This window comes from Aulonocara sp. 'chitande type north' Nkhata Bay, linkage group LG13 (genome assembly GCF_057382095.1).
Source record: "Aulonocara sp. 'chitande type north' Nkhata Bay isolate Kocher_YH1m ecotype deep benthic linkage group LG13, A_spYH_male_GT1.1, whole genome shotgun sequence".
NCBI lineage: Eukaryota > Metazoa > Chordata > Actinopteri > Cichliformes > Cichlidae > Aulonocara > Aulonocara sp. 'chitande type north' Nkhata Bay.
Window position 1 is genome coordinate 17,431,927 of NC_141356.1, and position 24,998 is coordinate 17,456,924.

The 24,998-nt window shown below is 41.8% G+C and overlaps 1 protein-coding gene across 2 annotated transcripts in view; it reads left to right on the forward strand.

Moving 5' to 3' along the window:
• The window catches only part of meis1b (Meis homeobox 1 b), a 77,691-nt gene extending 53,997 nt beyond the window's left edge, over nucleotides 1-23,694 (forward strand). The window contains exons 9-13 of one of the 2 annotated variants that reach the window (XM_086258916.1): nucleotides 1,053-1,129; nucleotides 15,245-15,303; nucleotides 17,084-17,173; nucleotides 17,814-17,911; nucleotides 22,764-23,694. In XM_086258916.1, the coding sequence (XP_086115042.1) occupies nucleotides 1,053-1,129; nucleotides 15,245-15,303; nucleotides 17,084-17,173; nucleotides 17,814-17,872 (285 nt within the window). In that variant the 3' untranslated portion in view covers nucleotides 17,873-17,911; nucleotides 22,764-23,694. Of the gene's footprint in view, nucleotides 1-1,052; nucleotides 1,130-15,244; nucleotides 17,174-17,813; nucleotides 17,912-22,763 lie in introns of those variants that run through there. The other variant, XR_015124408.1, reaches the window with a different exon arrangement.
• The last annotated feature ends 1,304 nt before the right edge of the window (nucleotides 23,695-24,998 follow it).

Consider the following 24,998-nt stretch of genomic DNA (forward strand, 5'->3'; position numbering starts at 1 on the left):
TATATATTTAAACAGGTGGCTCAAATTTAACTGTTCTCAGCTGGCTTCTTGATAGGAGGGGTCACAGTCACTGGTTTATATTTAAACATTGACTTTAGAAGTCACTTCGGGCTTTTCGTGTCCATGATGCATTCGTTAGTCTTCAGATGAATAAAAAATCATTCAGATTCCAATTTGGATCCTCGAATAAGGAGGAAGGATCTTTTATCTTTTACCTGTTAATATTATTGTTGCACAAATGAGTGAAAAAGGGATGTCTTCTAAAATCAAGGTGATGCAGTTTGATTAAAACATATTAAGAGTTACGAAAAATGAAAGTTTATTGGGTGTATGCGTATAACTTCTTCGCCCTCCACCCGATATAAGACTCGACACAGCATTGAATGATATGTTTTGGTGGCATTCTTTAATTTTGGGGATAGGGATCATATTGTGCAGTTAAGCCATAGAAATAATTGCAACAAAAAGACAAACTTAACAGAGTCATGTTATTGTACACACTGTAATAAGGATAAAAGAAACCAGCAGCAATAAAGACGCGAGTTTTACATCCTCTTGTCTCTATTCCATCGGCTTAATGTTACATATTCCCCACTCTCTGATTACATATGCAGCGGGGTGAAAGGGGGGCCATTGACGCGAATATATTTGTGTAAGAGGCTGCCTAATTACTAGAGCTGGTTCTCCACTTCACTTAACTTTCTAATTGGCTTGCCTTTTTGGCTGCCATTAATTACAAGATTTCATATTCCATTAATGATCGGAGGGGGTGGCACATTAATGTGCACACACTCAGATGTACTTACAGTATACATAGACATACACACAGGCACATACTGACACCTATGCACCAATGAGCATGAGCACACATCTCATTTTCTAGGTCTCATTACAGCGCATGGTTTTGTATGTGCGACTGTGTATGTGCAACCTGTGCCCTGCAACATCTCTTTCCCTGCTAAAAGACACATCAAAGCCCTTTTAAAAACACAAGAAGCTTCATTAAACAATTTGTGGTCAGCCTTTTCTCAAAGTGTCTCTGTCTCCTGCAGCATCCCTACCCATCGGAAGAACAGAAGAAACAGCTGGCGCAGGACACAGGACTCACGATCCTACAAGTGAACAACTGGTAAGTCATTTCAGAGTTTACATGCAGTCGATTTCAGGAGTTTGACCCCCCAGGCTATCCCAGTTCTTGATGATTAGAATTAATGCCTCCACTCCACCTCTATTTTCATCACGCACACGCACACACCATTTACTGAATCATCCTCACCTAGATCAATCCATCTAAAGAGATATGGCCTGGAGTGATTTTCCAAACCAACAGCCTAACTCGGCCCAAACATGAGAATCCATGTTAATTAAGAATCAAACTACTATCTGAAAACATCCAATAAAATCATCCAAGATGCACAACTTATAAAAGAATGATTACTGCTCTGAGACTAATTATAGGGTTTTACTTTGGTTGTCTTATTTTGGGGTTTGCGGCTTTTTGTAGGCTTACCTTTAACTGTGATTAGCATTTGTTTTAAACACTTGGAGAACATCATTTAACATTCATCTGCTCTTTGTAAATTTTTAAAACATACATTTATTCAGTTTATACACTCTGTTATCCTGAATTTTCCTCTTTTTTTCTTTTGCAAATTATCCTGAAGTCTGTAGTACTGCATATTATTTGAAAAGTAAAATATGAACAGGAAACACTGTATATTCTGATTTGGATTAAAAAAAATCCTCTAAGAAGCTTAGTTACCTTTGTCTTAACAACTCAGTTCAGTCCAATACAAATGTATCTGTGTAGCTCCAAATCCCAACAATGGTCACCTTAAGGTGCTTTATATACTAAGGTATGGATCCAACAATATTAGACAGAAAATACCAGAGACCAGACAAACTCTCTTTTAACATGAAGGTGAGGAGTAAAAGAAAAGGGGGAAAAGAGTCCAAAGAGACAAAGATAAAGCACAAACTATGGAAGAGAGTAGATAAAGGTTAATGATCCAATAGTGGCATATAAATGCATCAAGAGTGAAAATAAGGGAGTGGAGAAGATGGGAAGTCCCCAGCAGCCCAAACCCGCATCAGCATACTAAGGCATGGGCAGGGTCACCTGCTCCAGCCCTGTGATTAAAAAGGGAAAATTTTAAGGCCTGTCTTCTGAATTTAAACTGGGAGCTGATTCTATGGGAGAACAGCGTGATAGCCAAAGGAACTGCATCCAATTACTTTTGCAAACTCTGGGAACCAAAAGCCTGCAGTCAGAGTACAAAGTGAACGAAAGTCAGTCAGAGAACAAAATGACCATATATTATTGTTATTATTTAGTACTTATTTTTTAACAAGGCATTTGAAGATGTCCTTGTTAGCAAGGAGCCTAGCATATTAGCGGACAGGCTGATTGCTAACTAGCCTCTGCAAATTACTGCTCTGTAAGTGCCAACTGGCCTGTTAATTGGGCATGGACTGAGCCATAAAATAAGGTTGCTAAGTATCCATTTTAACCTTAGGTAATACTGTAAAAGGTAAAAGGAGGCCCTGTGTCCTTTTGCGGCTAGTCTTATCAGAGAGATGGCTATCAGCACATGCTTAGTGTTATTAGCCATGTCTAATTAAAGGGGCTCAAGTCTGGGTAACCAAGGCAGGGCCCTTGCAGAGGGTTTTTGATCTAAGCAGCCCTTAAAATAATCCTTGAAAGTATCAGTGAGTTTGCTTGGTAGGAGCATGAAAGTGGAGACTGCAGAAAAAGCAAAGAGGAGGAGTGAGAGTTGAAGAGGCAGACAGTGAAAAATAGATGAAGAGAAGGAGAAAGGGAGAAGGGAAGAAAAGGAGATGAGACATGATAACTCCCCATTACCAGTGGCCTAATGATGTTAACATTATTCCCAGCCATTGTTTAATCTGAGACCTCAGAGACAGACAGACGTTAGATTAGGGTATGATGTATCAGTCTTTGGAGAATTCATTTTATACCAGGCCAAAAACAATACACACACATACTGGTGAAAAAAGGTCTCCGGACCAGGGGGAATCCTAGAGGTTATCAGATCACGTGACCCCTCTGAAATCCATGGGGATCAATCCTTACAGCTGAGATAAAGCCAAACTCTGTCTGCACACACACCTGTGTCTGTGTGTGAGTCACAGACAGTCACATGAACAGTAGCTTGGTCACTTAATACTGACTGTGTGTTCTCAATCTGTTTGTTATATTTATTGGTAGGGGAATAGCAACACACCCCGAAGGTGTGTATGCATGTGTATTTGTGCAATACCAACACACACTGTGTAAATCGTAGGAGGTTAATCTTGGTTTGTAGAAGATGTGTGTGTCTGTGTGTGTGTTTAAAAGAGAGGGACCGGGGGTGGTTAATCTAAGGGGTATTAGCTGTTAAACCCTCCATGCTGGGATCCCGCTGCCCCCTCACATTTTGTTGTATACGTGCGTGTGTATGTGTGTACACGCTTGTCCACAGGCATATTTCCATGCATGGTTCGGTTGTTTGAGCAAGCGAGCAGTACAGTGTGGCATGGAAGGGCGATCAAGGAAAACAATAAAGTGAAAACATGGAGTGACAAAGAGATAAAGACAAAGAAACTGACCAAAAAAAGAGAGAAGAGAAAAGGAGGATAAGCAGAAATGGAAGAGGGGGAAAAAGATGATAGAAACAAACGAAAGAAAGACAATGACAGAGTAATAGAGAGCGAGGGGTTACGTTAGGGGAACTGCCATTTCACAGTCATGTTGTTGTGCTGGTTGGGAAGCCCCGTCATTGGGTGTCTCCATAGCAACCCCCAGTGATGTTACCTCCTGACCTACTGATTTAGTGAAGTCAATTTTCCTAGATGTGATTCTGTTTGTCAGTGCTTTGGAAAACCGTACTCACAGACATATATACAAATGAGTACACAAACGCGCTTCACATCTCGTGTGTTCGCTTGCAAAATGGGTGCAAAAGAAGACTTCCGAAAGTATAAAACACCTAGTGGGAGTGTGTTTCACAGTCACATGCAGGCCATGGGCAATGAATTCATGTTAAACAGCTCAGGATGTACCGGGGTCATCCATGATCCGTGCTTATTGTCCCAACAGGGGATGACTTAACAACTGACAAAGAAAAACTCTTGTCAGAACATTAAGAACACACACTCTTCCTTTCTTCCCCTGCATCAACATAGACACATACAATCTCTTTATTGTACTGTACAATGTGTGTTACCTCACATATATTGCATAATCGCACACTGCAATATAACCATATACTCTCCCTCTGTCTCCCGCACCATAGATGTGTTAACACACATGTTGGTGTGCATTATTGATGAGTGAGCACGCGGTAGGGCTCAGCAGATTAAATAAAAATGCTAAAGGCCGGCAAGGGGCGCAGATCACTCATGAATTATTGGCAGAAATACGCTGCACCAGGGAATCTCAATTTGAATGGCAAAAGTGTGCGTGTGTGTGTGTGGCAATACATGTTCACATTTACAAAGCAGAATCATATACAGAGAATTTAAGAATATTCTATAGCAAACGGAAATTTCTCACGCCCTCTGGCATAAACGAGTAACAGAATGATGTACATTAAAACATAAGTGCAAAGTCTCCCATAGACTTTATAGAGCAGTATAGTATGTCACAAAGAGTACTCACCCATGTGAATGCTTATGACGTTAAAAGTTCATTAACAAACCTGTACTGTAAATTCTAAAGAATAAATCAACCACAAAGAAAGTATTTTTTTTTATAGTTTTTAGTAGTTTATAGTATGCATTATGTTGTGTTGTTTAAAAAAACAAAGTAAATTTAATCTGTTTTTTGTTCCTGTATTATTTTAGTCTTCTAATAATTTTGGGCTACAAAAAGTTTTTGCTTTTTATCTCATCTTATTTCACTGAGCTGTAAAACTGACACACAAACTGCTGCCACCTCACAGGCCTGGTGTTGCATGACAAAAGCAAACAGTGTGACAGAAAAGATACAATCTGTGTGCAAAATCAAACAAATCTTGCAGGCTTTTATTTGCATTGCAATTATGATACTGAAAAAAAATTCAAAAGGATCTCCAAAAGGAGAAGTTCTTTTGTTCCTTCGAGTGCATGTACTTTAGGAACACAAGCGCATATGTTCCACTAAGTGAGAGCTGGATTACACTGTCCAAACTGTTTGGTTATGTTTTTCAGAGGCATGTCAACAAAACAAAAGCAATCCTGGGATGGAGCAATAGGGGGAAAGAATTCTCATGTCTCAAGGAGACGAATTCATAACTGACCTCTCCTCAGCATGCGATATAAAAATAGCTGTATCAGTTGATTGGTAAAGAAAGAAGTCGAGGAATAATTCGATTTAGATCTGCCGATAGACCCGTGTTTATATCTGTCGGCAACCATAGTATGGACATGTTCTTTCACAATACAACCTTTTACCTGCTCGAACAATTACATCATTCTGGACTGAGCCAGGAGCTAAAAGCTCCATGCGTAACATATAAAATGTCTTTTTTTTTCTCTCTCTCTCAATCTCTCTACTCTCTGTTTCTCTGGATACAGTCAGTATCTCTGTGCTAAGTTCTCCTAACGCTCCAGTGATGTAAAAATCGATGGCGAGGTCATCAGGTTTCCCTTGTTGGCTGCCCCTCCCCTTCCTGCCTGCAATTTAATAATACCCCTTTAAAGGCAGTGTTTAAGCCCCGCCGAGCAATTGTTTTGTCAATAAGACCTCCTTTTACGAACGTCTTAAAAGCATGCACAGAGTGAGAGTGAGGGAGAGAGAATGAGAAAGAGAGGTAGTATTTAAAAGGGCAGAGTGGACGGACGTTCGGGCTACTTAGGAAAGGGGGGCATGGCACATACATATGCTGCTTATCGGGTTTCTGAAAGCACAGGCAGGGGGAACATAGAGGAAGAGGTGAAAGAAGGGAAGGGGAGCAAGTAAGGGAGGACAGATAAGTGGAGCAAGGTGAGAGGAAAAACATGCAAAGAAGAATGACAAGAAGCACTTGCTGTTTATAATTTTTACCTAATAAATTGGTTAATTCAACTTAGGTTGAAGCTCTAATTTTGTTTTTGGTTTGTTTTCGAGTTACAGTAATGTTGCTCTGGAACTGAGATGTGGTTAGACCACAAAAAACGTTATTGGAAGAACAAGAATGTCAGGTTAGGTGGTGTGAAGGCCTCTGAAGCATATGAAGGAAAATCTAGGTTTAAATCTTACCTCCTCTATTTGCCATGCATATTTCCTGCTCAATATGGCATTCATATTGTGTGTCCAGTCTGTTTTGTCACTACTTAAAGTAGTTAAAAATGTCATTAATGCATCTGGCAAACGTTGTCATCAAATACACAAATACATACACAAACACACACGAAAGGACTCACTTTGAAGGAAATGTTTTAATATCTGGAAGAGTTGATTACTAAAAAAGATCCACCTATTGCAAGAATAATAAACTGTGTTAAACAGTTGAAATAATGAGAGCAGATGACAACATGTTTCAGTGTTCTGCAAGCTGACAGGCTAAAGAGAGAGATGCTAGAACTTGTTCACAGAAAGTCTTCTGAGGTGTGTGTTTGTGTGTTTTGGAATTAGCAGGCCAAGTTTCAGTCTATGCCCCGAAGCTCGTTTCGTACACTGCAGCTGTGTCAAGTTGCTTCAGCCTGAAACTCCTTGACATTACAGGAACCCCCCCCCCCCCAAAAGACACACACGCACTTGCACACTTTTCACTAGATGTGACCTCAGCCTAAGTTTTCAACACTGAGGAAAAATGTGAAAATAATTTCAAGAACAATATTTTCTTCCCTTGGTTTGAAGTCTGTTGCTAACAATAGTTCCATACAGGAAACTTTAGCCTGTGCAGACACAACCCTGTCTTTACTGTATTATGTCAACAAAAGTGTGTGCAGACACACGCGCGTGTGTGTGTCTGCACACTCAAATAGGTGTCCATGTGCAATGACTGACTACAAATAACACCATTTCTCCTCACCCCTACTGCCCTCTTTCTTCCCCTCACTTTCTCTATTTCTCTTACATCACAGCACGCTGCCCTAGGCCAAACCTGCATTTCCCTTCATTCGCCCCTCTCCCTTTCTTTTTTTTACTCTCTTCCTCTTTTTATCCCCACTCCTCTCTCTTGCTTTTTAAACCTCCTTTTGTTGTAGAGGAGGGGGTAGTCCAAAACATGAAAGGCGGCGCAATGTGAATGCCCGGGATCTGTGTTGAAGCACACATGGTCGCTGTCGTACTCGCCACCATTAGTCAGTTGTTGTTGTTCTCACGCTAATGTTTTCTCATGTTGATCAAACACTACTGTGAAGTGAACCAGCAGGACGGCGATCAAGTGCTGCGTGCCAAAGTTAAATATCGAGGAAAATAGGACAGCTTCTCCCACAATTAACAGACAGAGGACTGACAGTGATTTTATGCAATTAAAATATGTGACGGTTCCATGTAGGGGATTTGTTGACAAAGCATAAAATGAGAATGTTTCTGCCGGCACTGACACACGTGGCAGTTGCCAGCCAGTGTTGGTGAGATGAACTGGATCGGACACCCGTGTTTAATGATTATTACAGTAGTGGTAAAATGTTCTAGCAACTGGATTTTTTTTTAAATTAAATCCTGAAATTGTATATGCATTTACTAAAGTAGGTAAGCTGACATTAAAAAGGTAAATTGAAATGTCAATATGTAAATTTTTAAAATGCATTAGAAGCTGTCATGTCAAAATATTGCTCCTTTTCTTTACTTTCACTCCTTCTTTTGTATTTGCTGACTGTAGATGTCTGCTGCTTCTGCTAGTTTCTGGGCACTCAGAGGGATCCCCATAGCGATAGCCGCTGTGAGCCAGCGGGTGGAAGTGACACGCGCAGAGACAGGATATGACACGGGCAGTATGGGGGGATTTAGGTCAACCACTGTGTGTTTGCAACAGTCCCCACTGCAAGCCCTGTCAGCAATACTGTCTCTGTGTGACACGGTGGTCATCTCTCTCTGACTGAGATTTTTGTGTGTTTGTGTACACGGGGAAGAAAAACACACACTGTATTTGTTTTTTTTTTAAAGCAAATACATATGCAACCTTGCCCATGAAACCTTCATAAACACAGAAAAGTGGAGTGCTGCTAACAGAGAGTTGCACATTCACAAAGAGCAACACGCAGAGACACACACACACACACACACACACACACACACACACACACACACACACACACACACACACACACACACACACACATTTCGATCTAAGCCCAAAGGCTAAAGGACACATGCTCTGTCCACTGGTGTTTGCGGAGTGGGCAGTGTGCAGGACAGCCATGTTGTTTCTGGGTAAAGCCAGGCTTCAAGCCATACCCTCTCTTTGGCATTGATGGATGACTGGCTCACTGAGTCCAAGACTGTCTGAATGTGTGTGAAGGGAAGCAGGAACAGAGATAAAGAGAGGGACTGGGGTCACGTGTGACAGCTGCAGACTCCCTTTTAATTTCTTTTCTCTGTCTTTGTCTTGTTTTTTTGTCTTCTGGTATTGTGAGCACTTTTTTTCTTTATCCTGTTTCTCCCACCCTCTGTTTAGATTTTGCTTTTTGGCAAGTCCTATATAGAAGTCGACAGGAATTGCAAAGCCAGCAAAGTCAGAGCCAGTGAGTTCATGTATGTTTTTCAAGTGGCCAACATTTCCTCCATATACGTCTGAGAGGCACCTGGTTGTCATGGACACACACACACATAACACACTAAACACACACAGCGCTCCTCTCCAGTTTGTGTGTGAATGGTTACCCGTCCTGTTGCTCCACTCTGTAAAACCAGCTTTAGTGCTAGATTCATGGCTCTCTTAATGGACACTGGGCTCTTGGGGAGGAGAGCAACAGGGAGTGTGTGTATGTGTGCGTGTATCCTTACATGCTTGTATTTTATGTGTGTGCCGTAATGGGGATTAAGTGACCCCGTGGTTGTTCTCAGTCTAAAGCTCCTTTTAAATTTCACACTGTTTTCTTAAGTTTTCCTCCATATGTGGCGCTGGATCCTGCTAATCCACCTCGTGTTATTAGGGGCTATATTTGCAGACCTGCATTTACTTAATGTGTATGTTTTTCAGTGGGTGTGTCTGTAAATAGCTGTGCATGCATTTGGAGACTGGCTCCTGGTAAATACTTATGTTAAGCTAAATTGAAATACAGGCTTCATAATTAATAACAAGAAAGCTACAGACAAACAATCTGATCACATTACTCCTGCATGACCTTACTTCAACCCTACTTGTAGGCTGTTTTCTATATTGTTTTTATATCTCCATGTTCATCGTAGTGTCACAGCTAACCCCAAGGTTAACACATCTTCTCTACAGACCCAGTGCGTAGGGCCTTTAGAGACAGTGTAATATAATCATTACACTGTCTCTAAAGAAGAAAACATTGGCCCCCACAACAAGCAACGCAGGTCTCGAAACTCAAAAAACACCTTTTGCTTTCCAAATGTAAGGAACATTAGAAAGCTAATATTAGCTATTTGTTTGCAAACTGCTGTAGTTAGGTGGTTGCAATGTTTTAGCTTTTCAGAGTTCTCTGAATGATGCACAATCCACTACAATACCAGACGCATGCTGTTTTAGCTTAACTTAAAGAAATAGAGTAGCCTAATAGTGACCTATGGATATTTGAATAATCAGTGACAAAATGCTTGCTGCACATGTAGCATACTGAGTGACAGCATCCCAGAGTTTTGCCCCTCTGCTTGGCTCACATTGTCTTAGCAGCATTATTCAGTTTGGACACCTGTGCATTTTTGTTTGTGGGTCTCTCATCTTGTTAGTAGTTCATGCCACCACACGGAGGTGCTTTGACTGTGTTTTCTGAAGGGTCTGCATTAACATTTCTGCTCGCCAGCAGTGATGTGCCTCTGTTGTTTTCCTCTTCAGTTTGGACATTTAAATGAAATACACATGTCATCATCTGGCTGCAGGTTGTCATAGGTATATTTTGCTGGTTGATCTGTCTGAGCAGCATTAGGAAAAATGGTGCAAATAAGACAACGGTGCTTTGAACTGGCAAGTGGGCACATGCAGGGCAAGTATTGCTATGCATTAACTGTTTGTACTCATGTGAGTGTTTGTACTTGCTGAAAGCTGCGTAGACAATTAAGACAAATCCAGTCATTTTGCACAATATAAGGCTTACACATAGATAGTTGCAGTAGCCTTTTTTCCTTTTGGCACAGTCTAGAGCTTAGCTCAAAACCATACTTCCCAAGATAAACTGCACCAGTCCTGGTTCCCTGCAAGTGGTCTCAGATGCAGCTGAGATGACTGCAAGACTGATGGGATAAGAGAGAAAACAACATGATGATCCTAAATGCATCACTGCTTTGTGAATATGTCTCTATTCCTACAAGGAAACATTATTTTAAGGCATCACAAGTACAAAAATAATATAATTGTAATTATTAAATAGTTTTGGGTTTTTTTACCTTTTTTTTTCTGCAAATTTTTAATAAGACAATTTTTCTCAATGAACTTTAATATTTACCCAAACTTAACCTGTGCCACTACTCTGGGGATTAATGAAATTCACCCTTCATTAAGTACCGTCTGTGCTTATTTAGGGGCATTAGTCCATAAAAAAGTCATGTAAACACAACAAATAAAGCTGAGTCATATTTGAATTAGTCTTGTTTAAAACTGTTCCCATGCTGTAACTGTTTGTGTTGCAACTAGGCATTTTGCAAGCAGCTCCGATAGTTTATTTAAACTAATCTGAAGCATCTAATCCAAGCATCTGACCCGAAAACGACACAGAGGAGGAGAGAAAGAGAAGGCGGGATGGAGATAGAGTATGGGGAAATGAGAAGGAGGTGATTTATGAGTTAAGTCATCAACCGAGGAGAACAAAAGGAAAAACTCATAACTGCAATTCCATTTCACACCCACATGCAGTATACTCACACACATACACACATACAGTGCAGGTACAAGCACGGGAATGCCCTGCCACCCCCGGCTGTGCATAAGAGAATATGTGAGCTGTATAATAAAATAACTAATTACTTAAGAAGATGGTGATGTTCTGGGACATAGGACGGGATAATAAAGTTCTGCAGAAATAAATGTGTGGCTTGGCTTAGGCTGGGATAACTGTTACTGAATTTATGTGTGTGAAAATGTGCAATTATTATTTTGGATAATATTAAGCAAGAGTAATGTGTTAAAGTCACTTTTTTAAAAACAGCAAGTTTTGAGTAAACAAATAAAGAGTTAAAAAAGAGAGATTATTTTTTTACATTACATGGGTGAATGAGAGAGAGAAAGAGCGCGCGGGCACACCATCAGTGTGTATCTGAAGGATATATGGGCCATGCGTTAATTGTGGTGGAGCAGGAGACAATCAATGGTATCCATGCAGTGACAGCCTGATGATAAGCTACATGATTCTACCCGTCAAAGCTTGCTTTCTTTTACTGCGTCTAAATCACATTGATTGGCAGCTAAGAGGAATGTGTGGTTGCAGAGTTATTTTAAGTGGCTGTCAGATTTGAATATGCATGTAAACCTCTGTCGGCGTGCGCAGAAATACACCGCTGGATCCTGATGAATGTATGTGATGCTGAAATATCCAGCGGTGTAAAAATATGAGATGTGTGCAGGCCGCGTGTGCAAAATTCTCTCAGATTACTAATGTAATAGTATGTAAGTGAGTGTTGAGAACGCGGGGTGGATGTGTGCGCTGTATGTGCGTATTTGTGTGTTTCTGTGCGTCTCATATTACTAATATAATATCGGTAGTTGGCTCAGGAGATATGCATGTGTGAGTATGTGTGCCACAGATATTGAGAACTCCACATGAATTTAAATCAATGAGCTTGTGGAGTAACCTTTTGTATATCCAATCTGCATCTTTCCACTGCTCGTTATTAAATTATCCCCTAATTGGTCACGCAACAAAGGCAGCTGATGAAAAAGACAATTTCTTGCTTTTAATTGGGCATTTCACGTGTGCTTCGTGTACACCTGTGTGCAGCTGACTCGGCTCAGTATGTCTGTGTATGTGTGTGTGTGTCGCACGTAATGAGAATAGGACATTAGCAAGGGCTTGGCAGACGCCGTCGCAATCAGTTCCACTCTTTCTAGAGGAGAAGGGAGAGGGGTAGGAGGATTAATCCAGACATGAGCAATCTCAGAAGGAGAAATGGATCCGACAAAAAAGAAAGAAACAAAAAAAAAACCAATAAAACTCTGTCTCCTTAAATGACTTTAGTGCCTTCAACTCTGGCATAACACGTGGCCGACATGCGTCTTGATCCACTGTGTCATGGGTGCATGCATATGTCAAACATGTGTGCTCTTGGTGTGAATCCAGCTCACATCCTGACGGTGTTCATGTTGGATTCCAACAAATTTTATTTCAAGTCGTGTTCTTTCCTTTGCCCAACTTTAGGCGTACCACCAGTGGTGTGTCACGCCAAAATAGCCCAGCTATTGTTGTACTGAGTGGAGCTGAATAGTGCAGCTCATTGTGTTGTGATGGGAGCCAGGGGAATGAACAGGCCATAACACACAGGCCCTATAGCACCCAGGGGTCGTGAAAAGGTGAAGCCCCGCTCCATTTTTTCTCTTCTCTGTTTCTCTTTTTCTTTTCTCTCTCTCCATCATTCCATCTCTCTCCGAGTTGTGTCTCTCTCTCTTATTTCATCCATCTTCCTTTCCCTCCTTTCTCTCCATCTCCCTCACCCTAACCCCACCAACCACCCCCCCAGTCTTTCTCTCTGTCTGCTTATTAACGGTCACAGCAAGAGTGTCTGGTTTGCAGACCAGATCCCCTTGCTTTTTTTTTTTCTGATTCTCTCACTCCTCCTTCCCTTCCATTCTCCCGCTCTCCATCGCTCCGTTCCCCTGGCTGCTATTATGAGAAGCATTTTATCCTTTGTTCCAGCCCCCATGGTGCATCTGGCCTCAGATATAGGGACGACAGGGACAGGAAACCGGCAAGAGTTTTTGAAAGGAGGAGGGGATTTGGTGGGTTAGACTGTAGATTTGTTGCTGTGAGGTGGGCTGCCAGTTTCCACCATACAGGGAAGGAGTGATAAGAAGGGAGCAAGCTGGAGAAGGAAACAGATACAAGAAAGAGAGGCATGGACACTGTTGTTTTTTTAGGAGTCACAATAATAACATCACCTGTAGGTCTAGTAGCAGCAGTAGGAGTAGGATTATTATTTCATTAATACATTGCCTGTTTAATCCTTAGAGTAAATAAATTCTTTTTGCCATATTTCACATCAAGTTTGAAGTCCACATATGCCTTAAGCCCTATTGCGCAAGGAATGAATACCTGACTTTCTAAGAAGTGTACACCTATTGCTGAAAAATCCTCCTTTGTTGCATCAGTGTATGTTTAAAAGAGGTAGAAGCCATGTTGGAAAAGGAAAACAAAGAGACAGAAAAGAGTCAAAGAATAAAAATGGTGACAATAAGACAGCTATGGATGACAAGAGGAGGGAGAGATCAACAGTGAGCTTGCACTGGCCTCCAGTTAACCTTGTAAAGGGTTTGGAGAGCAGAGGAGAGGAGAGCAAAGTTAAAGGAATGCTCAGGCCTCCTCAACCCTCCTCGCCCTCTCCCTTGCTCCTCCTCTCATATCTCCCCCAACAAAACAGGGCAGTGGGGGAGGAAGAGAGAGGGGGGGTGGTGGTGGTGATAAAACTCCAGACGTTCCCTCATTTGATGGTTCTCTGCCATGTCAGTGCATTCTTGCATTCCTCCCTACCTCCTTCTATTTCTTTCTACCCCTTGAAATTCCAAGGTTGTATACTTTATTGTAACAAATACAGAAAAAATGCCCCAAAGCTTCAAGTTCAAAGGTTGACAGAATCACTGCAACTTTTTTTTTCCCAATGTAAAAAAAATTTCACTTCACAGGAAGCTCTGCCTGCATCCCTGCCAAAGCGAACAGTTTTTCTAAAGCAGCTTGCAAAATATAATGGAGCAATTAGGCTGTTAATCATTTCATTTTTCTCTTGGTATCTGCCTTTGCCACCTTCTGTTTGTTTATTTCCCTACAGCGCTGTCCTTACAAGATAATGCAGGATACATATAAGGCGAGAGGCTTCCATTCACTAATTAACAGACGCAGCATCCTAGTGTCGTTTTGCTTCTGTTCCCCTGCTGTCCCTTCCCAAAGCTCTTAACTGCACTGTGTTCCAGCTTTAGAAGTGTAGCAGGACTATTGTTTCCTTAAAGTTCAGTGAATGCTCCCCTTTCAGAGATGAAATGGAAGAGTCCAGTGGGGTAACAGCAGGAACACATAAATCAAGTCAGAAGCCCCAAGAGTCCTCTGTCCTTTGGGTCACCGAGGGTCAAAGGTTCATTTCACAAGAGTTTAAGATGACCAAGGCCGGAGCGCCACCTATAAGTGTGTGTGTGGGTGCGAATGTATGTGAATAAATGTTAGGAGTGAGAGCGGGATTAAGAGTGTGTGAGTAAGTAACAGTGCTTGTGTGTACACAATAAATGGCCTACTTGCTTTTGTAGGATGTAATGAAGTATAAAAGATTTTAGTCTAAGACTACACACACACACACACACACACACACACACACACACACACACACACCTCCTGCTGTCACAGAGTAACAAATGGTCACCTGTCTTAACACAGTATCACCCAAAACAGTGCTTCTCACTGGTGGCAACATGACATGTTTCTGTCAGCAATACTTCCCACACTGCTACACGCGAAGCCAAGTGTGTTAAACAGTCAGCAATCTCAGCTCGTTGTGAGGTGGAACATCTCCAACAAGGCAAGATGGGTTAAAATGTTTCAGAGGCAGGGAAAAAAATCGTGGCCAAGCCTCGCCCCACAAAGACCCCAGTGTTCAGGCTGATGTCTGCGTATATGCCAAGGCTGTGCAAGTTTGTACAAGTTGTAGAGTTCTGCATTTTCAAAGACAGCTGCCTTGATTATTAAGGTTGTTAAGATGTGACTTTCGCTGTGCCTCTAGTGGGGCTTTACCAGGGATCAGAGATGCTTATGGGAGAGTAATTACTCCATATCATTATTATGGTTAGCTAAGAAAGAGAGGCTGATTTGGCAATATGTTTGTTTTTGTGCTGTGTGCCATGATTTCTAGGTATTAGTCAGCATTTTTGCCTGATCTTGTCTTGAAAAATACACTAACTTTGTTTCTGTCTTTGTCCCTTCTTCCTTTATTGCCCTTTTCCTCCCTACTCTTCATCTACTTCAGGTTCATTAATGCGAGGAGGAGAATAGTGCAGCCCATGATCGACCAGTCAAACCGTGCAGGCAAGTCTTCTATAGTTACTGTATTCAAGTCGCGCAGGCAAAAACCATCCACACTCCATGCACCCGGAGGCCCCTCATCTGGTAAATACAGGACTGATGCCCCGACCCTGGAATGTCCAAAAGATCCAGGGGCTCCCCCCCCCCCCTCACTGTTGTGACTGAGCACTAAAATCAAAACCAAAATGTTACAACATTAACAGCAATCATTAATCAACTATGACATGGCATTTGGAGTGAAAGCTATTTGTTAATTATAAAATATAATTTGGCTGAAAGCAAGTTAATGATGAGTGGATTTATTTTTCCTTTTATCGTCCAAACAAAACTAGCTGTGTTCTTGGTAAGCCTTGCTCTTAACCAGTCCCCCCCACCCATCCCACCGCCAACTTTTTGTTTTTTTCCAGTGAGCCGAAGGAGTTGAGGAAGGGGAAAAAAACACTCGGCCCTTCGTCCCTGGCTCAAACCGAGAGACAACTACACCCCTTTCTTTTTTTGGGTGACCGTTGTTTGGCTTTTTGGCTCCAGACCTGTTTTTACCCACGCACACACACCCCTCTCGCTCCTCTCAACACCCTCCCTCTACCCTATTTGTGGCTGGTCCAGGCAGCGAGGGGAGTGAGTGAGCGGTTCCTCTGGTGCATGGCTTGGTTTGGGCTGCCGTAAACTTTATTACCTGTAATAGGGGTCAAAGGTCAGGGTGGCAGTAGGGGCGCAGTAAAGTTCAAAGACATTCAGCGGGGCCGAGGTCTTGCTTTTGCTTGACTGACCCCCTAACAGGCTAAATCGAAGGTAAGTGGATTTCTATGAAACTGGGACAATAGAAGTGAGCAAAAAGTAGGAACCCTATCAGGTTTCACTTGTCATTCCTCCCTAGGCAGAGGCAATGTTTGGGCATTATTCAGCAAGAATGACTTTCTATTGTTCCAAAGGAAAACTGATTAGAGCGCTTTTTCGTTCTTTAAATGTATGTGCACAGTAACAATGCGCTGCAAACATTGCAGTGTTAAGTGTCAAAATTACTTAGAGAAGCATACAATTAGTTTGAGACCTTTGAGTCTAAACTGTTCAGTACTTTAGTATTAAAAATCACCGGCAGTATTTTTATGTCTTTTCTGGATTCCACAGTTCCTAACCACAAATGTTCTACCCCTTAAAACTTAGCCATTGGTTTGAGCTCAAAACTTTGACTTCTAAAATTCCAGTGAAGATACCAGTTTCCAAACACGCCAAATATATCAGTCTGAATTTTCCATAAATATATAACATAACATACTAGAAATTAAAGTTATTCCCATGTTATGAATGTAAACATCAAATGCACAAAAACAAACCTTTAGACGATCCCCAGAGAGCAAAGCGCGGTAAAAAGACGAAACAACCGTATGTTATGGCCTAAAATTTAAGAGTAATTTTTATTTGCACTAGCCCAGTTGAGTCATGCTAATATGTTACACTGGTTCATAATTAGTCAGTCTATAAAAGCAGCTCCTCAACTCTTCCAGATGGTCTAAATCTAGTCTTGAAACAACAGTCCTTGCATATGTGCGCTAAACACCCAGTCCAATCCCTTTTAGAACATTTAGACGTATTAAAGTCTACCAGGGGCTTACAGTGGAGACTCAGTTGCAGAGACATGGAGTAGAATGACGTTGAAAGACAACAGCGGCTTCCCGTGCGTGCACCAGTCAACAGATGATCCCGCCTCGGCCACTGAGCCTTAATTAAAAGCACTAATTGACCACTCTGTTCCCTTCCTCCCTGTCTTCTCTTCCATCCACAGTAAGTCAAGGAGCTCCCTACAATCCAGATGGCCAGCCGATGGGGGGTTTCGTCATGGACGGCCAGCAGCACATGGGAATCAGACCACCTGGTAAGGCTTGCGCAGCGTGTCTGTCCCTTTCTTTCCTCTCTTGCTCTTCCCATCTTTCCTTTCTCAGCTCATCTTCTTGCCTTTGTCTTCTCGATTCTTATGTTACCAGCGTCATTCTTGACTTTTTTTGTCTCTGTTTGCTGTTTAGTATTTTAAGTTTATGCTGTGCAATGCTCCTACACCAGAATGAGGATACACGCACTACATACACAAACACACTGTTATCTAGCCCTCCCCGAATACACCAGAACAGGTGTGGTCAATCACATTACACAACCATCTCCTTCCTCACTCCTACTCCTTCTCACACAGTCCCTCTCCCTCACGCCATCAGGTTTAATCCCAGAGTTTGTCCTTAAGCTCCTCTCCTCCTCCTCTATCCCCTGTTTTCTGGGATTCTCCCAAGTCCCTAACCCTATCGCACCCTCCACTCAAAGTCAGCAGGTTTGGATAAACTGCCAGGCTACTTAACCACCCCTCACTCCTCCCCATCACCTTCACACACCTCACCACGGCAGATCCAGCATGTTGTCTGTCACAGTTAAACCATCATATTATTTCGCTCGGTGTCTGCAAACCATTTCCTAGTTACACTTGGATTAAATAAATAAAAAATTAACAACTTATCTCTGTTTCTTAGGACCAATGGGTGGAATGGGCATGAACATGGGCATGGAAGGTCAGTGGCACTACATGTAGCCCTACTCCAGTGCGACCAATCACAACACACAGGGGGATGTAAGTAATATGCTCACTTTGTCACACACACACAAACACACAGGCTTTCTTGCCCAAGACTTTTTTGGACTTGGAGTATATTATTAAAATACAGTTCACCACGAGGAAGTATGGAGGGTGCAATTTACAGTAAGATGTTCATCTTGTAGAAATATTCTCCCACAAGATAATTACAAAAATATAAGTACAATGGGAGTGTCTGTGAGATGTCAAAGGTCACTGTTTGGAAAATGGCTATTTTCCAAACTGATATATTTAGGCTTTTTTTTTTTTTAAGCAAATGGGTTTTTGTTACAAACAGACTCCTTTTCTTCCCAGGCTGATTTTTCTCTGTTACTCCCTGTCTAACTCTCCCACCCCTTGGTCTGGTGATAAGAGCCTTTGATCACAACCTTGTAACTCTTTGTGTATGTAATGCCTGTGCATGTGCGTGTAGCTGCTTCACTTTCTCACATATCCAAAACCTACAAGACCTTTTTTTTTTAATGTCAGGCAGGGGAGATAAGAGAAGAAGGTTTAAGGGGGGGAAAAAAAGAATGAGAGAAAGGAAGGCAGGTGAAAAGCTGTCATGCAATATTCACTGATTACAAAAAATTCTATTCTATATGAACTGTTTTGTCCACATTTTTTTTTATTAAACATGGGGCAGAGAGGAGGAGAGAGGGGTGATGAGGAGGAAGGAAGGCGGGGTTGGGTTGGGACAGGGAGTTGGTGGTGCGATAGGGTGGGGGAAATTGGGGGGCAGGTACGACGTTGCTATGGCAACAGACTGATTGGCAAAAATGTAAGCAGTTGTGGTGCAAGGAGAGGGAGAGAGAAAGAGAGCGAGAAGTGAGCGCCCCTTAAGTGTCATAAATCTGCCGGGTTGCTGTTGATGCATGAGCCACATTAATACACACACTAACCAGCTAGAGGAGCCCCCCCCCCACACCCCCCGTGCCACCCCCACCCCCAACCCAACCCTTCCATTCCCTCTGTCTTTCTAATGCTTGCTCTGTTTCACTCCCTCTTTGTGGTTTTTCTCACTGTCAATTTTGCTCCTCCATCTCTTTCACACAACACCTTTTTCTCTGTTTCTCTCTTTCTCTCTAATTCTCTTGCCCTCTCTCTCTCTTTCTTTCTCTTTCTCTCACCCCCCTCCCCCCCAATCCCCCTTCTCTTTCCTTCCTTCTCTTTCCTTCCTTCTCTCTTTCGCCCCAGGGCCAAACAGACTCCCACATAATTCTGGATGTATACAGGCTTGGTGTTGTCACAGTGCACAGTGTGTATAAAGTGGCTATGGGTCCAATCGTAGTAAACATCATTGTTATATGTGTGTATGTGTACGAATTAGCCCGTTTGTACGCCATATGTGCGCATACCTGTGTGTGCCAGCCTTTCTGGCTACATGGATACTATACACAAACATTGTGAAATACATACATGTGCTGAATGTGGGTGTTTATAACTGTGTGCATGTATGTGCATGTGTGTGTATGGTAATAGGATTACTCCTGGCACAGGGAGGGGACACAAACTAGTGCAAAAATGGAGGAGGTAGCCAGCAGGGTATGGAGCTTAGCTGGGCCTAATTGACTAGATCCAAATTAAATATGCCATCACTAGAGGTGTGACCAATGGATTTGACTTATTCAGTTTACAAAAATAGAGACCATTAACCCTCCACACAACGCGTGTGCTTGTGTGTGCTATAGTGAAAATATATCACCCTTGTTTCTGTCACAAATGTCCACAACTGAAACAATAGCAGACATTCTTGCGTCAAATGGCATATTCCAGGTTTGAAAAGCTGGAAGACACTGTAATAGAAAGAGTATGCCTCAGAATGAGACATGTGTGCCTGTTTATGTGCAAGTGTGTAAACATCAGGGCTGGTTCGCTGTGTCCAAGCAGCCTCTTTCAAGCAGCTGCTAGCCTTCCCAGCAGACCTTGCTTTAAACAGCCTCAATTTGCCTGCTGAATCTCGTAATTGGGCCACCAGAGGAATCCTCCGTGAGACAGGCAAAGCACATAGAAGACGAGTAGACAGAGGAAGGAAAAAAAGAGGGAGAAAGAGGGAGGGGCGAATAAAGAGATGGCGAGAGAGAAAAGAGTAAATGAAAAGAGGGGAGGGGTAAAGGGAGGAAGGAAGGAATGAGGGAGGGAAGAAGAGAGTAGATGGGAGAGGGATGGTGACAGAAATATTTCTACTTTTCTTCACAAACGGAACGTTTCTTTACAGCTTCATCAGCTAGCCATTACTAGCTTCTAGCTTGTCTCTGTCAAATATTGCTATTTTCCTTTCTAGGTCAATTAAATGTAAGTGATGTGTTATATTCTTTCATGACCAATTAAATTAATAGGTTATTACATGGGGGGGGGCGCGGTTATCTTATTTGATTAAGAGAGCACAGGTTCATTATATTTTATAAGCAATTTTCATTAGCAGAGTTGAGATTTGGTTTCCGCGGGGCTAAATTGAGCGGTTATTGTGCTGAGGAGTGCTGAGTGTTGATACAGAAGGTGTGCCTAGCAGTCACATTGCAACATTAGTTAAAACTAAAGCCAATTAGTCCTGCTTAGTGAAGAGCATTATGCTTTCCACCCAATGATGATTACAGAGCTTCTATCCCCTTGCGAAACAATACACCTGTCAGCAGAGATGAAGTCCAGCAACTGAAGCAGAAGTGAACTGAGCCTTTGATAGTGACAAGAGTGACTCTCAGATGACCCTTACCCCCTTTCCCTTCTTCCTCCCCCTTGCTTTTTCTCTTCCACAAAATTAGCCAGGGGTAGCCCCGGAAAACTGTAATTTTTAGTTTCATGACAATTAATTATAGCACAGAGCGTATGGAATTTTTCTGGGCCTGCCCACTTGGAGCTTTTCCCAAAATGTCGGGCAGAATGCTTGAGTGAACGCTGTCTGTAACCCCTTTGCTGCCAGTCTTGGCTGGAGACCCTTTGTCCCAGGATTCATTGCTCCAATCATTAAGCACAAATTTGTTAACCTTCTACGCAGAGGTCAAGATCCCTTCCCTCATCCCATCAACTACCACAAACCTTCCCACTGTCACCCCCTCCACCCCACCCTAAACTTATTTTTCTGCTGGATGAACTTTTACTATAAACGAACACTGGGGGGAAAAAAGAGAAAAAAAACAGGTCCCAATGGGGATTTTGCGCCCCCTTGTATTGTCCATGTGAATGTGTGTCACTGTTGATTTGGCCCTTCTGGAATCCTTCTCAGAGGCTAAGAAATGAGGGTTCCAGCTCAATGTATTGATTGGCTTATTAACTGAAAAACCTTATTAGCAATGTGTGCTCTCTCTCAAGCACGCATACCATTTATTAGACCCTTGACATGTATTTACCGCAGTAATGAGGACAATCTTGTTAACCAGGGGGAGAAACTGTAAGAAAGCCAAACAAACTAAGGGCGAGAATCAACAGATGAATGGATTGTTGTCCTGTGGTTATTAGACATACAGCATGCTTTCTGATTTCTACTACCCTTTTCCAAAAACTGCATCGTAGATATTTAATATTAGGGAAATTTCATAGATCATTTCCTTAACACTGGCCTGTGCTGCTTTTAAAGTCGCATCCATAATAGTTTGATTTATGGTAGTGCCACAGGTTATGTTTCAAAATAGAAAGGTTACAGGCTGGATGCCACTGGCTGAATAACTCCTACCACCCCCTCCCTTGAAAACAAGGTAAATGAATCTAACACAGCTAACATAATAGCTCACCCTTCCCTTACGCAAGTGGCGCCTTTTCTCTTCAGGTGAAAAATGATGTATGAGGGGAATAACAATCGAGGGCCCTTGCGTTCACTTCTCTATTGTCCTACTCCCACTGCACCTCCTTGTCCTGTTCCCTGCCTTCCTTTGTGTCATCTGTAGTGGTCCTCTCATTTGTGTGGTGAACACGTGGACAGGCCCGGGGCATACTCAGGTGACAGGCGACTGCGAGCCTCACCTCTCCTTTGGTTTTTGACTACAATGGCCGTAGATCCTCAATGGTGACTTTCCACTTGCAAAGATAGATTACTGCTTTTGTTGGCTTTAAAGAGAGGAATGCAGTGAGAGGTGCCAGTAAAGATGGTTTTCTTTACATAGTTTTTCTATTGTATGAGCAGGTTTGATGGTGTGCAGCAGGTTGCACCAGTTTAAGTTGTTTTGGTTAATATGTGACACATATTACAGGCATATTACACTTTAAAGCAAGATTAAACTGCATGCCATGTTAGTACTGACCTGAAATAGTCTTATGTAGTCATCATTAATCAAATGTTGACTGGCGAACAATCAAAAGGTAATTTTAAGTTTTCTCAGAGTCCAGTTAAAGAGATTATCCAGGAAATGCTAAGCACAGGCCTTGGTATCACTTCAAGTCGATCATGTGTGTTTGGTTTCTAAGCCCTCTCCTACTGTTAAAGAAGCATTACTGCTGGTGTAGGATTAACTCACTAAACCTTCCAATGCGCTCCCTCTCACTCATACAGCCACACAGTGTCAGTGAAGGCCACAGTTTGGTCTTTTTCTGACCCAGATTAACACTACTTTGAGTTTGCAGTAGTTGCGACATACTATACTGTTTCAGTGTTCACATACTATAAGTGTAACGTGAGAGCAAGTATTATGTGATCCAGTGTTGTATTAAATGAACAGTTAATGTCAATTTCATGTATTTTGTAGTTAAATATTTTCTGCCCATGTGGTGCAGGCAGTATGCTAACTCGCTCCAGTCTTAATATTTTTATGACCTGACTAACATTTCCTAATAAAGTGGAGTTTTTTAAAAAAAACTTCATACAGAAGACATTTTTTAGTGGAAAACCATTAACCATTTTCATCTTCTCTTTCCATAGACGCGCAGGGCAAACCAGGGGATCTTGTGTCTCACAGAGGCCTATAGAGCTATGGAGGGGGACTTCCGGACTTCCTGATGGGGACAACAAATGGCAGTCCCTCTGTTCACCTCCAAGATCCAACACATTTTATTTGGCTGGTATCTGCAGCATGGGAACTTCCATGACTGCCAACAATCCTCGTCTATATATCTAGCAAAGGTGATACACAGAAAACCAAACTTCACTCCAGTCAGATGAACCCCTGTCCTGACAGACTCCTGCTTCTTCTCTGGAGGGCACCAGACCTCGCCCACCCTGCTGCTGCCCACCCAGTTAACATGGATTCCTCCATTAAAGTGATTGTGATTGCAAACGTACATGACCCACAAGACATGCTGGGCTATTTGCCTGTACCCTTGGTGAATGTGGCACCTGTTGATTTAGTCTTGACTCTTTGGCAAACAAAAGAGACTTCCTGTGAGGAGCACTCCACTCTTTGGGACGATGGAATTGGACCAAAGAGAAGCCAATGTCTGTATCTGATAAGACACTAACAAAGCAAAAGAGGTGCCCTTTAAATAATATAGTGGATTGAAACCTGGAAGGAGGGAAAGCAAGAGTAATGAAATTAAAAGTATAACTATATCAACCCCTAGTATGGGAAGCAAGTGGAGAAAGAAAATATACTGTATACTGTTGTAAAATTACGCTGGACTCTCACAAGAACTGGGAATTTAAGTATTGTAAATGCTATTGTATTGTTCTGCATATTATGTTGTTTCTAATAGATTTTTTTAAAAAAGGATGTGAACTTTTTTCTCTTTTTTTTCTCTTTTTTTCTGTTTCTTTTCCACACTGTGTGTGAGCGCCGTCTCTCCATCAAATTTGACCTCCTGTCCCCTCTCCCTACTCAATCACACTGCAGTTTTAAAAGAAAAAAGTAAATAAATGAACAATTCGATCAATCCGTCATTTCTTGAAGGGCCTTTATTTGGATTGCTTGGAGTACAATACTGACAGATCTTTTTTCCTCTGCATAGGACACACAGCCCTTTCATGGAACACACAGCAAAAGCTGGTGCAGCTAATTGTATTTATGTTACATTGTCTACACCTTGTCACTCCATATTTTTTTAAAATTAATATTATTTTCATATCAATTTATTATACCCTCCTCTACTGGTGGACTGTTTCTATTAGTATAAAAAAAATTCTGATGATGTTTGGGGTAATCAAGCTCATTTAATATCCAACCTCAGTGAACTCGAGCTACACAAAATTTCTAGTAGCCAACATTTTGGACAAACAAGATTTTTAATCTGGTTGCCACTATGCTGTGTTTTTTTTTTTTTTTTTTTTTTTTGGTTTGTTTTATAAAGAAACAGTGTAATTGTAAAGATGGGGAACAGACATGATACACAACTCCTGTTTATGCTCACAAACAATCTAAAAAAATCATTGTGGATGGGAAACTACAAGTATGTGTCCCACAAACATGTTGTTTCCTGTTTTTCTCCATGTGTGTCTGTGATTGAGGGCTTCTGGAAGTCTATTTGCAGTGTTTTAGTGATGTTTATGTCACATGGTTGAACACTCGCATGGCCAATGGATTCTCTTCCCCTTTTCATTTGATGCAGCCTGATAACAGGGAGAGGCAAAGGCTATGGGGAAACACCATTTATGCCACAGTCCATTCATTTTGATTTAACCAGATGATGTAATGCTGATCAACAGACAGGAGAGAATGTAAAAGTCACTGTGCGTGTCAGGATGCATGTGAGCGGTACCGTGCATGTATGAGAATGAGTGTGTGTGTGTGCTATCAATGCTTCCATTATCCATTGCTTCATACATGTATTATGCACATCTTTAAGATTCATTTGAAGACATGTTTCGTATGCTTTTCCTTTGAAGGGTGTATATGTACATCTGTGTTGTAAATAAATACTTTGTCAAATAACAGAATTCCTAACTATAGTCTCAAATTATCTTCCGATACACAGGTATGACATATAAAACACATTATTAGTCGTTTAGGAGTTTTAACAAAAAAAAAGCAAATAACCTCAACTGATTTTTGTTAAACTAGATTAGTCACAAACATGTCAAATGCCCACTAAAGAAAGGTAGAGGATCATTTATACTTAAAGAACATGCACTTAAGTCAACCCTCCTCCCATTGCTGCGGATAATGTGCAGCTAATGCATGCGTTATGCTGTAATTTTCTCACACAGAAGAGAAGAGAGGAAAGA